The sequence below is a fragment of the Culex quinquefasciatus genome, chromosome 2, assembly GCF_015732765.1.
Source record: "Culex quinquefasciatus strain JHB chromosome 2, VPISU_Cqui_1.0_pri_paternal, whole genome shotgun sequence".
Classification (NCBI taxonomy): domain Eukaryota; kingdom Metazoa; phylum Arthropoda; class Insecta; order Diptera; family Culicidae; genus Culex; species Culex quinquefasciatus.
Window position 1 is genome coordinate 148170796 of NC_051862.1, and position 14614 is coordinate 148185409.

The 14614-nt window shown below is 35.9% G+C and overlaps 1 protein-coding gene across 12 annotated transcripts in view; it reads right to left on the reverse strand.

Moving 5' to 3' along the window:
- Positions 1 to 14614, reverse strand: part of LOC6041584 (protein NDRG3) — a 183494-nt gene that overhangs the window by 18749 nt on the left and 150131 nt on the right. For all 12 annotated transcript variants that reach the window (XM_038256113.1, XM_038256106.1, XM_038256110.1 and 9 more), the window contains 6 exons: positions 14171 to 14364; positions 3780 to 3900; positions 3572 to 3713; positions 3334 to 3513; positions 3152 to 3272; positions 2936 to 3048 (listed from right to left, as the gene is read on the reverse strand). In XM_038256113.1, the coding sequence (XP_038112041.1) occupies positions 2936 to 3048; positions 3152 to 3272; positions 3334 to 3513; positions 3572 to 3713; positions 3780 to 3900; positions 14171 to 14364 (871 nt within the window). The remainder of the gene's footprint in view (positions 1 to 2935; positions 3049 to 3151; positions 3273 to 3333; positions 3514 to 3571; positions 3714 to 3779; positions 3901 to 14170; positions 14365 to 14614) is intronic.

Consider the following 14614-nt stretch of genomic DNA (forward strand, 5'->3'; position numbering starts at 1 on the left):
TAATCCGACTGAAACTTTTTTTGTGCCTTCGGTATGCCCAAAGAAGCCATTTTGCATCATTAGTTTGTCCATATAATTTTCCATACAAATTTGGCAACTGTCCACACAAAAATGATGTATGAAAATTTAAAAATCTGTATCTTTTGAAGGAATTTTTTGATCGATTTGGTGTCTTCGGCAAAGTTGTAGGTATGGATACAGACTACACTGAATAAAAATGATACACTGTAAAAAAAATTGTTGATTTTTTTATTTAAATTTTGATCACTAAAACTTGTATTGCAAAAAACACTATTTTTTATTTTATTTTTTGATATGTTTTAGAGGACATAAAATGCCAACTTTTCAGAAATTTCCAGGTTGTGCAAAAAATCTTTGACCGTGTTATGAATTTTTGAATAAATAATGTTTTTTTTTTTCAAAAAATCGAAATATTGGTCGCAAAAATTTTTCAACTTCATTTTTCGATATAAAATCAAAATTGCAATCAAAAAGTACTTTTGTGAAATTTTGATAAAGTGCATCGTTTTCAAGTTAAATCCATATTTAGGTGACTTTTTTCAAAATAGTCGCAGTTTTTCATTTTTTTAAATTAGTGCACATGTTTGCCCACTTTTGACAAAAATATTTTTGAAAAGCTGACAAAATTCTCTATATTTTGCTTCTTCGGACTTTGTTGATACGACCTTTAGTTGCTGAGATATTGCAATGCAAGTGTTTAAAAACAGGAAAATTGATGTTTTCTAAGTCACATTGGGTGTGACAATGTCGATATCTCAGCAAGTAATGGACCGATTTTCAATGTTGAAATATGAAACATTTGTGAAATTTTCAGATCTTTTCGAAAACAATATTTTCAAAAATTTTAAACCAAGACTAACATTTTAAAAGGGCGTAATATTAAATGTTTGACCCCTTTTGAAATGTTAGTCTTGATTTGAAAATTTTGAAAATATTGTTTTCGAAAAGATCTGAAAATTTCACAATTGTTTCAAATATCAACATTGAAAATCGGACCATTACTTGCTGAGATATCGGCATTGAAAAATGGTGGGTTGTTTGGGTGTGACTTAGAAAACATCAATTTTCCTGTTTTTAAACCTTTGCATTGCAATATCTCAGCAACTAAAGGTCGTATCAACAAAGTCTCAAGAAGCAAAATATAGAGAATTTTCTCAGCTTTTAAAAATTATGTTTTTTTTCCTAAAGTGTGCAAACATGTGCACCGATTTGAAAAAATGAAAAACTGCGACTTTTTTCAATACAGTCACCTAAATATGGAATTAGCTTGAAAAAGGTGCACTTTATCAAAATTTCACTGAAGTACTTTTTGATTGCAAATTTGATTTTACATCGAAAAATGAAATTGAAAAATTTTTGCGACCAATATTTCGATTTTTTGAAAAAATCAGTATTTATTCAAAAATTCATAACTCGGTCAAAGATTTTTTGCACAACCTGGAAATTTCTGAAAAGTTGGCATTTTATGTCCTCTAAAACATATCAAAAAATTAAAAAAATAAAAATAGTGTTTTTTTGCAAATCAAGTTTTAGTGATAAAAAGTTAAATAAAAAACCACCAATTTTTTTTTTACAGTGTATCATTTTTTCCAGTGAAATCTGTATCCATGCCTACAAATTTGCCGAAGACACCAAATCGATCAAAAAATTCCTTCAAAAGATACAGATTTTTGAATTTTCATGCATCATTTTTGTATGGACAGCTGCCAAATTTGTATGGAAAATTTTATGGACAAACTAATGATGCAAAATGGCTTCTTTTGGCATACCGAAGGCACCAAAAAAATTTCAGTCGGATTAAAAAATACAAAAAAATAAAATTGAAGAAAAACGACCGATTTCGTAGAGAATTGCTCAGATCTTTTAAATTAAGGATGCACAGCAACCTAGGAAGTTGTTGTCTTCTTATTCTAAAATTGTTGAACTTACGAACCCGATCCGAAAATAATTTGATTATACAAATTAGCAAATTTTGTTGTAAATAGTTATGAAAATAGTAGCTTAGGGCATGAATACAAAAATATATCGATAGTTTCCGTAGTTTTGAGGATACTAAAATGTCTGTAACAAAAATCTGGGTGCAAAAGCTTTGGTTGATGTGCACCGTTAAAAAGATCTTTATAAATAAAAGTTTTTTTGTGGTTTTGATCATTTTTTGCTAACATGAGTTATGCTTTAATATAATACATTTTAATGTATTTCAAAGGATTTAATTTTACCAATTTTTTTTAAAATCATTTTGATATGTGGGTTAGACGCTCAGAATTTGATATGATTAAAAAAAGGAAAAATTATAAAGTTGTATGCAAACTAATAATGATCTGTTACAAATTAAGTTATTTCTTATATTAAGACTTTGATGCATTAAATCAGAACACAACTTCTCTTGTCCACGTGGCAACAGGCGCGCTTTCGATGTAAAGTTTGCGATAACAGTTGATGGAAAACCGGAAAAATTGCATGACTCATAAAGAGTGTGCCAGAGAAAAAAAAATACAAACTTTCTGCGGTCCCTGCGTCGCCGCTGCTCTCAATTACATCAGACGACAGGGTGCAGTGTTGGTTATGCTGTGTGTGTGTGTGCGTCCCGGGAAAAATAGTTGTAACTTTTCCCCACGGGACAGCTAGTGCCGGGATGAAAAATCGCCCCGAATGCGGCACTTTTGCTGAGATCGGGGTCAACGCGGGGAAAAGTTTCCCTCCGTTCGCATGCAAGTTCGAGCACGATGAAGTTTGGACCGAACGTTGCGCGAGATAACGGGGCAACACTGTCGTCAACTGCAATTTATTGCAGATGAACAGTGTTGCCTAATTAGACGGGCGAAAAATGGAGTTCTGTGTTTGAAGGCGTTTTCCAAAAGAATTTCTCAACCTGTAGGCGATGGCTGTCGGTCGATTGATTGGTTTGGCTTACCTTCATCCAATTAGTCTTCTCCGGGACGAGTCTGCCGTTGAAGGTGACCGTGTCGTCGATGTGTGGCGAAAGTGCTCCGGTAATGTTCAGCACTGGCATTTTCAGGGATGCAGCTACGGGAAGGTGGATGAGGAAAAACAGGAGAAAATTAATCAATTTCACCGAGCAAAAAAGGAGAAGATAAAACGCAAGGCTCAAATTTCGCGCCGTAATTACTCGTTTGGGGTGAGCCGGACGGCGTCCGGGCAATGTTCAGGTCGGTACGCTTGATGTACGAATCGATCAGCATGGCCAAGTTGACGGGGTTTATCGAGCGCTCAAAGTTGGATTTGTAGAGCTGGAACAAATTGTTGAAGGTTAAAAACAAAAACTCTTTGAATAATTCTTCAACGACATACCTGCACCAGATCCAAGTTGCGCTCCTCCGGATTCCGGCCAAAGTGGTGCCACATCAGATAGTCCAGCACGCCCTGGGTCATGCCCTTGGAGCGGAGATTGCGCGTGTTCAGCAGCTGGTAGCCCCACTCGATCCAGCCGGCCTGGGTCGAGCTGCAGTTGATTAGGCAGAGGGCGCCAACCTGCGGGAGGAATTTGTTTTAGGGCAAATTTTTGTATGTCTACAAAAAATCGACTCACCTTATCCGGGTTGGCCAGGGCGAACCGGGCCAAGATGTTGGCCCCGGCACCGACGCCCAGTCCGATGATGGACTTCAGGTTAAAGTGTGACATCACGAACAGCATCTGGGCGCCCAGCTCGTCGAACGTGGGGTACACGTATCTGATGGAAGACGCAAAAGAAAGTTTTAGAATAGTTTTTGAAACAAAAACGCTGAAGATGACTTACTCTTCCGGGAAGGTGGGAGCGCCTTCCTCCTGGCCGGGAGCGTTCACGTGGTACACGCAAAAGTTGTCCAACAGCGAACGCATCGACGGGAAGTTGAAGAATCCGGCAAAGCTCGATGCATCTGGAAGGAAGGATTTTGATTGTAGGCTTTGTTTCATCAAACAATTTAAAAAAAATCGGAATTTCAGGATTGAATCTCAAGCATTTGTCAGAGTGTACTAATAACTAATTGAATCGAGCAGCAGCTGATGATAAGAGAGGGTGCAAATTGAATTACGTCTCGAAAGTGAGCTGTTAACGACAGCTACTCAGCTCCAAACGGAGAAAAGGTGTGCAAGATGCACCTAAGAGAAGGACACCCCTTTTCCCATTGATACTTTACAGGGATGCGGTATAGAACACATTGGTGTGTGTGAGTATGTGCCAGTCTTGTTTAGAAAGGACAGTATGACAGGGATAACGTGAAATTGACATGATGTATTGTTGCAACTTAATCGAGTTAGTTGTAGCTTCCTTCACCCCAGTGGTGCGTGACACGAAAAGATGAGGCGGCAACTTTGTAACGATAGAGTTTAATTTACGTTTCAATTTGTTTTTTTTTTTTGCTGGAAACATGTAGTCAATGTGAACTCTAAAAACATTTCAATTATTAAAATATTTTCTAAAGATTATTAGAACAATTGCTTTTGTTTTTGTTGCCTCTTTTTTAAAAGACTTAATCAATATATTTTCAAAAACAAACAATGGCATTGCTTGAAAATAGTTCCACGAAAAAAAAACGAAAAAACGAAACTATTGGCACTACGCCCCCCGGGGCATGGCCTTCCTCTAACGTGGGATTTCTGCTCCAGCGCCTCTGACGAGACAGGAGAAACCGGGACCGACGTTTTACTTCACCATCCGATAGAAGCTCAGTGGATAAGGCGGGAATCGAACCCGCGTCTCATAGCATCATCGGGATCGGCAGCATAAGGGTTGAACCAGCCTCCGGCTGAAAAATTCCATAAAAAGAATTATAAAAATAAAAATTCCACATTTTGCAACAAGCTTAAGCCAACTCTTTTGCAAAATGTTTTGATTTTTACATCTTTTCCGGTTCATACAAGAATAGAACAAAACAATTAGTAGGGTAGGGTAGTCATCGATGAGATACAGGGAACAGTGCAAAGTTCACACATAACCCTTCTGGCTCAATGTAGATTCGAAAGTACATTAAATTTCCCATAAAATGACACGTTCCAAAATTTTTTACAGTCAAATAACGGAAAATGGGAGAATTTTTAAAACTTTTTTTTGTGTTTTTTTCGATGAAAAATACGTTTTTTTTTCGGAATTTTGAGTACGCCATCAAATTGGGCGTCTAATTTTACAAAAAAGTCCTTTTGACACGAAATTTCTGTCTCATCACCGTTTCAGGCTGCAAATTATTGAAAAACACCTCTTTTTTCACATGTTCAAAAATGGAAGGGGTCGTACCGCCCCTCCGTCACGAGATATCAAAAAACGGACCTCGGATTCGTGATCAGGGACAAAAGTTACCCCTTAGGACAAAGTTTCACGCAAATCGAAGAGGGGTCGGGCCAACTTTTCCCGATTTCGTGTGAGTTGGTAGAGAATTACCCATACATAGATTTTTAAAAGTTTCATGAAGAAAAATCAAATTGACTTATTGGTTACCCATGGACTGAAAAGAGTGGGGAACAATGAGACAGCCCTAGATTCTGGGTATATTCTTAATTTTGGTCAAACCTAATGAAAAGACATTGTAGCCCCACTCATCCCCTATGGGACGTCGAACAAAATCTGAAGAATTATTAGTTTTGGTGTTAATGGCAGCCTACGAGCAAAAAAGTAATTTTTGTCCAACACATTTTTGTCCAATACGAAAAAAAGTTTTGAAAATGTTATTTTTTGCGTTTCTCTTTGTTTCGTCGTCCTTGTCTGTCGCGGGTGACCATGATCGATGACGACCAACTTTTTCAAAACTTTTTTTTCGTAAAATCGCGATAACTCGTGATGTTTATAAGCAAACCCCTTATGTCTATATATCAAAATTTTTGTAATTGTCTGTTCTACAACTTTGTAGAATATTGTTATACTCTAAAAAATAACCCTGCAAAGTTAGAAAAAACACGAAATTTTAAAATGAAAAATTTGGTTCTAAATGAAAAAATGACCCTTCTGGTTCAAGATTTTCTGGATTCGAAAAGTACATTAAATTTCCCATAAAATGACAGAGACAGTTGAAGAACTCCGGTTGTAGACGTCAGATCGATCTCATATTTTGGTCAATGTTAGAACACATTAAAAGAAAGAAAATGCATTGAAAAGCTCATTAAAATATGCTGATGAAAAAAATACAAAAATCGATTAAAGTTAAAAACCAAAAGTGTCTCATTGATGACAACCCTCCCAAGTAGCACTCATAACTTGTCGACATTTGAATAATAGTTAGACAATTGTTTTTGATAAACATACGAGACAAAATCTTAACATAACTTAAATAACAGTTTGTGTTACTGCTTGTATAACTTACTTATGTAACTATCGTGTTTTGTGCCACAAAAGTGTTAAAACACAGTCAACTTCACTCTTTTCCAACTTTAAAACACAACATGGAGAAAATTCTCACCTATTTGGGTGGTTTAGCACTCGCTCCTAACTCCATCAAATTTGCTGATTTACACTGTTTAAACAACTTATTTTAGAACACCTTCGATAGAAACATGCTTGCTCACTTCCGTTTGAGGTATTTATCACTTGATTTCAGTCAAAAACGCTTTTTATGAGCTGTAATTAAACGTCAAGATGCTGATATGCCAAGATGCTGTTCCGTCATCTGCAATGTTTTCCTCGAAAACAGTTTGTTGAATAAGTATAATATTGCACTGTTTGTTTCACTGCTTATCTAAAATTGTCATGTGACGGCATCTTTTGAAAAATGGGCGTGGCCAACCATTCTTTATATAACCTTAGGTTTTCTCGCTTTGGTACACAAATGTTATCGGAGAATAGGTTATATAACTGATAATCAACAAACATATTCAACTTGACATTTCGTGTTGTTAGGTGGTGTAAATTTGTACGTGAGGTATTTAGAGTTTCGGTAATTTTTTTTTATCGAAGATTGCAATAATTTTAATTGTTGACCGATTGTTTATAAACATATCGCCCGTCAAAGCTACAAAAAATGTCAGCTTATGGAGTTCATGATAGAGAAAATAACAAATTAAAATCACACCGATTTCAATGTTGCTCCGTGGTACGGTAATAGAAATGACAGTTGAAACGGTTTGTTATAACTAAGTTGTATATTGGAGTTATAAAAACTGACTTGAAACAAACTTATATAACTTAATTTCCAATGACAGCCTTTTCTGGAGTTAAGTTGTATAGCTCACTGCTGTATAACAAAGCTGACAGCAGCCTTCTTATTGACGTTTAGGCCAGCTTGTTTACTATGAAGCCTCGTGGAGAGATGTGGAAGCGCGCCTGGACCTGCCGTGGAGATAACAACAAATCGTCGAAGTCATCGGATCGAATCTTGGAAAAGACGAAGTTCATCAAAAAAGGAAAATCTAAAAGTTCGCCATGAAGAGGGTTTCACAAGAATTCACAGTTAGAGAGCGCGAAAGGATTGTTTTTTTCATGCAATTTCTCTTTTTTCTAAATAAATCGGGCAGAAACAAGCGTACCAAAATAGTCAGAGATACTATTCTTATTGGCTTCGTCTTTGATTGAAATTCTAATAAGAACTGTTTGTTTACATGTAAGTTGGGTAACGGTTAGACAACTGTTTTCAATCTATCTTTCCTTTTCAGTGTGCGCTTTGATTTGACAGCACAGCCGTTAGCCACGCCCCCTTTTTTCGATGGATCTCTTGTTAGCTAGCACAGTGTTGTCAAATACATTTGTACAACTTACTCTGATAACTTGCATCTTATTCTGGCAAGTTATACAACAGAAAAAAGTGCGCTTTTTCCAATGCACAGGAGTTGTAGAACAAGTTGTGGTAACGAGGCCAATCGGTTATACAACCAGTTAGGAAATACGTTTAGGGGAAGGTGGGGCAAGACGACCATATGGGGCAAGAGGAACAATCGCTCGTACGGTCGTAATTCCTACAATTTTGATTATTTCCAGTATGAGAAATTGTTGCTAGCAATGCAATTAGCTGATTCCACTACCACATAACCGCCAAAACGACGTAAACGCCACGGGGCATAAGATTTAATGAAGTTTTTTTCGAAACCTTTGTTTTCTTATAATATTTGGAAAGTACAAAATAAGGCTTAGGGTTCGTTTTAAGGCTCATTTTATCAAAATGCTATTTTTCCTAGATCAGTAGTGTCCCTACAAATGACATGCACCTATTACAAAGTATGATTTAACTTTTGGTTATTTTTTTGAGAGCTTTTAAAAATCTTGTTCAGGTGGGGCAAGTGTACCATATGGATTTTTAGTATGGAAAAAATACGAATTGCTGCAACAACATATTTTATTGGGAAATAAATACATGAAAGTACTTAAAAACTGATAAACAATCGTTAAAAAAAATTGTACATACAAAGTATAGTGATATTATGAAAATTTACTATTTATCATCGAAGTAGTATTTTTTTCGTAAAAACGATAAAATTTTTAGTAAAATATTATTATTTAATCTAAAAATGGAAGAAACCATTCAAATACATTCTAATCTGATGTATTTAAGTGATAACAGTTCAATTGTTAGCAAATTACCATATTTTTCATGCATTGTTCCTCTTGCCCCAACGGGTTGCTCGTCTTGCCCCACTAGTTGAGTAGAACGTACGGAAAATCAAAAATTTTAAAATCAATTTTTCACATTAAAAAACAGGATTTTTTTAAAACGTGTTTAAACAAAGTCTTAGTCAAGACCTAGAATAAGATGATTATAATAAAATCCGACAGATTTTTTAACTTTTTAATGGGTTATAACGAGCATTTCCTTAGCTTGTTACACTTGCCCCACTTTCCCCTATCTGACAAAGTGTGTTGCTTGGCCTACCCTACACCGATTTTGCTTTAAAATCATTGCATTATTGCTTTAAAATCTCCTATACCTTTTCAGACTATAGGCTTGATATTTCCTAGTTGACGGTAGTTCTAAATTTATCTATAACTTTACATTGACTTGAAATATTTTATATGATGCCGTTTCTCCTTTTTTAAAACCAGGGCTGTGGAGTCGGAGTCGGAGTCGGAGCCGGAGTCGGTGGAGTCGGGTCTTTTTGGGGACCTGGAGTCGGAGTCGGAGTCGGAGTCGTTGAAAACTCGAACAGTTGGAGTCGGAGCCGGAGTCGGCTACATTTTATGAGCTGGAGTTGGAGTCGGAGTCGGAGCCGAAAATTTCTGATAACCCGGAGCCGGAGTCGGAGTCGGAGTTATTTGAAATTCAACAAAAAATTTGTTCTATTTTATTATTCACAAAACTTCTTATTTTTTAATTGTTTTTTAAAGTCGCATGCATTGCGTTGCCATTAAAAAAAAGATTTGTCAGATGAGCAATTCTCTACGAAATCGGCCGATTTCATTTTTTTTATTTTGTTTTTTTTTTTACAATATTTGGCTCAAACTTTATGAGGGGATTCTCTATCACCAAAGAAGCCATTTTGTGTCCTCGATTCACTAATACTTATCTCCATACAATTTTGGCAGGTGTTCATATAATAAAGGTACGTAAATATTCGAAAATCTGTTACTTTTCAAGGAATTTTTTGATTGATTTGGTGTCTTCAGCAAAGTTGTAGGTATTGATGAGAACTATCAATAAAATAGGTACACGGAAAAAAATTGGGTTATTTTAAAAAAAATCAATTTCCCAAAATCGGTATTTTAAAAATTTTCTGACCTATTTCGCCTTCCTCACTGAGGTAAGGCTATAATCCTGCTCTAAAAATGAACTTTCTATTAAAAGCTCCTAGACCCACCTTCATGTATACATATCGACTCAGAATCGAAAACTGAACAAATGTCTGTGTGTGTGTATGTGTGTATGTGTGTGTGTATGTATGTATGTGACCAAAATTCTCACTGAGTTTTCTCAGCACTGGCTGAACCGATTTTGATCGAACCAGTTTCATTCGACTTGGTTTAGGGTCCCATACATCGCTATTGAATTGTTTGAAGTTTCGATAAATAGTTCAAAAGTTATGTATAAAAATATGTTTTCACAAATACCCGGATCTCAATTATATGCATGTAAACAATGTCCGGATCCATCATCCGACTCATCGTTGGTTAGGTAATTGAAAGACCTTTCCAATGGGTCCAAGACATTGAAGATCTGGCAACCCTGTCTCGAGTTATGACCACTTAAGTGATATTTATGTACTTTTTTGAAGCCGGATCTCACTTAAATCTATGTAAACTATTTCCGGATTCATCATCCGACCCATCGTTGGTTAGGTAATTGAAAGGCCTTTCCAATGAGTCTAAGACATTGAAGATCTTGCAACCCTGTTTCGAGTTATTACCACATAAGTTATACATTGTGTTCTTTTTTTCTGGATCTAAAAAAATGATGAAACCACTCATATACCCATTTTTGGTAAAAAGTGAGGAAGGCATCAACCACATAGGTGGATTAAGTTAGTTTTTAATGTTTAAATCGAATTTGCAATAAAAAAGTACTTTACACATTTTTCGATTAAGTATAAGGCTTTCTAGTCAGAAAATTATCAACACATCAGGACACTGTGACGAGGAGCTCATCATTTTTGGGTTAAATTATATTTTTTCACCGGGCCTAGAAAGCCTTTTACCGTTTTTATAATATATCCATTCAAAGTTAAATTTTGTACGAAAAATTCCGGTTTTTTGACTTAAAAAAAATGTCCATGATTGTCCATTTTTTAAAATATTAAATGTTTGGCTTTTTTAAAATGTTAGTATTCATCAAAAAACATATTTTTTCCGAAAAGATCGGAAAATTTCACGAATTTTTAATTTTTCAATATTGAAAATAGGACAATTAATTGCTGATATATCGACATTAGAAAATGGAGAGTTGTTTGGGTTAGACTTAGAAAAAAACAATTTTCCTGTTTCTTTTTCTTTTATCCGCTAAATCGCAGCAACCAGTGGTCCAATTTTCTTAGACGAAAAAGCAGGAAATTTTCTGAACTTTAAAAAAAAAAATCAATAAAGGACACTTTTTTTTAAATAAAAAAACCGGATTTTTTCGGACAAATTTTAACTTTGATGTGCTTTTTTTGAACACGGTGCATGCACATAATAAAAAAATGTGTAATGTACTTTTCGATTGCAAATTCGATTTTACATAAAAATGAGGTAAACAAATTTTAAGTACATGATTTAATTGTTTTACAAAAATCACTATTTAAAAAGAAATCGTTAATCGTCGGTAAAATTTTGGCCCATACTTCTGAATTGTTCTTCTGAAAATGCCTTCAAAACTGGAGATATTTTTTGATTTCTGTTTCAATAATGTTTAAAACTTGTTACCTGGAAACTTTTTTCAGTTTTGTGATTCGAACTTATTTTCCTTGAGAAAAACATGACAATTAGAAAGTATTTAAATAATCCTATTTATCAATGTTTCCAAAATAATAGTAAACTAACTTTTGAAACATTTAAAAATATGTGGAGTCGGAGTCGGAGTCGGAGCTAACCATTTGTTGAAAGCTGGAGTCGGAGTCGGAGTCGGCTAGAGTTTGTAGGCCGGAGTTGGAGTCGGAGTCGGAGTCGGTTCGGGCTGAAAGCCGGAGCCGGAGTCGGAGTCGGAGTCGGCTAATCTCAGAAAGCCGGAGTCGGAGTCGGAGTAGGAGTCGTTTGAAACATGACCCGACTCCGCAGCCCTGTTTAAAACTTTATCATTTTTTTATGTTTTTCATGTCATGACCTATGACAAAATCTATAAAATAAATATATTTACCAGAGACTTGTTTGATTTTTATCAAATTGGATTAAAATTGTAGTTCATTTAAAATCCAAAGCAAACAAAAACCAAAAAAAACTGTTTTTTAATTTCTTTGAAGTTATTTAAAAAACTTAACCTTGTTTTGATTGAAGTTTTCATTATCATCAATTACTTGAGCTAATTCTATGACTTAAACTTCGAAAACATAACAAATCAAATAAAAACATAGATGTAATTACTATTCCAAGAAAATCCTGGGATCCCGAAAAAGATCGCTGAAATTGATGAACATATTCATCAAATTGCTAATGAATATGCCTTGGGAGCGTTCTTTTATTACGTAACGCGAAAAATCGGACTTTTAGACCCCCTCCCCCCCCCCCTCGTAACAAAATTTCCATACAAATTTTAAAAATTTTGTATGGAGCGTAACACGGCCTCCGACCCCCCCTCCCCCCCCTACTGCGTTACGTAATAAAAGAACGCTCCCCTTGGAAAACTCTTAATTACAAATTCGCCAATATTAGATCTTCAATCAAAAGCATACAAAAAAACCTGATTTAATCCCACCAGGGGTGAGATAGAGCCTTTCTTACTAAAGAATATAACTTCTTTAAATTCATAACATCGTCTTTGTTTATTTATAACGTCAGCACAAAAGATACCAAAAATCTCATGATGAAAGCAAGGTATTATTAATGATGTGTTTTCCAAAAGAAATTGAAAAAGCAATTTTCACCAAAAGAGTATTTTTAATCGTAAAAGCAAAGCTATTTTTACAACCGCAGCACTACACACTCAATCGCGATACCTAGATACCTAGAAAGCCATTAGCATCACGAGCATTGAACACTTTGAAAACGATATAAACGATGGAAAGCTTAGAAAGCTCCTAATGGAATCCAATGAACTCTGTTAACATTCCAACGCCCAAGGCTCCAAAAAAGTTGGAACAGTAACTTCAACTCAATGGTTCTCATGCATAACTCAACCAATCAAGATGATTCTTCTTTTCAGTGATTTTTTAGGAAGTCTAGATGATACTAGAACTTTGCAGAACTTAATTTGATAAAATCTGTAATTTTTGCGACCAAAAACATCCAACGTTCCAACTTTTTTTTTCGCGTGTGATAGAAAATTCGCCAAAAATTCCGCGGAGGAGATTTGTTCAAATCAAGTTCTGCAAAGTTTTAGAACCATCTAGACATTCTTACAAATCACTGGAAACAAGAATCGTCTTGATTGGTTGAGTAATGCTCGGGAACCAGCGAGTTGAAGTTACCGTTCCACTTTTTTTGGGAGGCTTGGGCGTCCGTGTAAGTTGAACATGCATTAGGCGTTCCAGTGTTAAATAAATTTATGAAATTACGAAAAAATGAAGCCTACTTTTAGGCAATTTTATGAGCACACGGGAAACAAATTGATGAATGTCCTATGTCACCAAAGTTTTTGCATAAACATTGGACAGGGCAAAAGAAACCGAAGCATCGGTAGACAAGCTACTACAAACGAGTATATCTCGAGCCACAAAATATATGCGCCAGCATTCTCGCGCCAACTTGACAACTTGTCGACTTGGCGACGAAACTTTGAAAACCGATGCAGTTTGATTTTTTAGCGATTTTTTCGATCAAAATTCATGCTGAGTCGTTATATTTACGAACATGAAAATGATGTCCAGCCATAAAGTAAAACCTATATCTTTCTCTAGTAAGAAAGGCAAAACAGATAAAAAAAATGACCATATTTTCATTTGAAAACTGTGTATTTTGTTGAAAAGTCTGGCCACATCCGAAAACAGATGGCTATTTTGAAATTTGCGCGGCAACTCGCTCAGGTTCAGCACTCTAGCTTTCATTTGCATTCAGGAGAATCGAAATCGGATATATGGGAGCAGAGAACGACGCGACACAAAATTTTGCAAAATTTTACCACACACAAACATCACTTGACCTCAACGGAATTTATTTTCTCAAAATACTAGGGTTGGAGATAAACGAGTTCTGTCAAGATGAATCGATAGAGCGTAGAAAATCGATGCAGTGTGATTTTTTAGCGATTTTTCGAATTAAAATTCATGCTGAATCGTCTTATTTACGAACATATAAAAGCGACGTCCAGCCATAAAGTAAAACCTATATGTACCTTTCTTTAGCAAGAAAGGCAAAAAAAAAAATAGCAAACAATTTAATCCACTTAGTTTCACCGTTGCGAACACCGTGCGACGGATCTTTTATAGAAAATAATAATAAATAAAGTTTAATGACAATCACAATGTTGGGCTAAAAATGAGGTTTACTGTGTTTACAGTGGAATATAAATATAAGGTACTATGTTTGTTTATTTATGTTGAACTTTGAAACACCAAAAATATGAATGTTTATTACAGTATTCTGTGTTATTAGATTGCAGTTTGCACTAGCAATAATTACTTTTAAAATTCCCATAAGACCCCATCCTCGTTCCCCGTCACAAAAATACTCACAGTTGAGTCCCAGATCGTGGTACGTCACGATGGCCGGTTTCGTTGTATCGCCCTGGACCGCCACGAGGATGTCGCCCTTGTCCGTGGGGACGCGCCGCAGGTCACACTGGCCAACGATCGATCCCCGCTGGTTCGGGTACTGCAGCTGAACGGAGCGCAGCTCGATGTCGTCCATTGGGTCCACGGGCATGGCTCTGTGGAGGGGCAGAGGAAGCAGAAAGAAACACCATTAGGATTTATGAATGGGCTGTCAACCGAGGTTGTGGAGCAATTTAGGGGGTGGGTTTATTAATATATATTTCATAGGGCTGAGCTGTCGTCGTCGATGGGCTTCATTTGGCGAAATTGTAGTTGGATTTAATGGTGGAATTAATTTAGCGAGATTATTTTCTCACTTGGTTATGACGATTATATTGCCTAACAACATGGATCGATGTTGGCAAG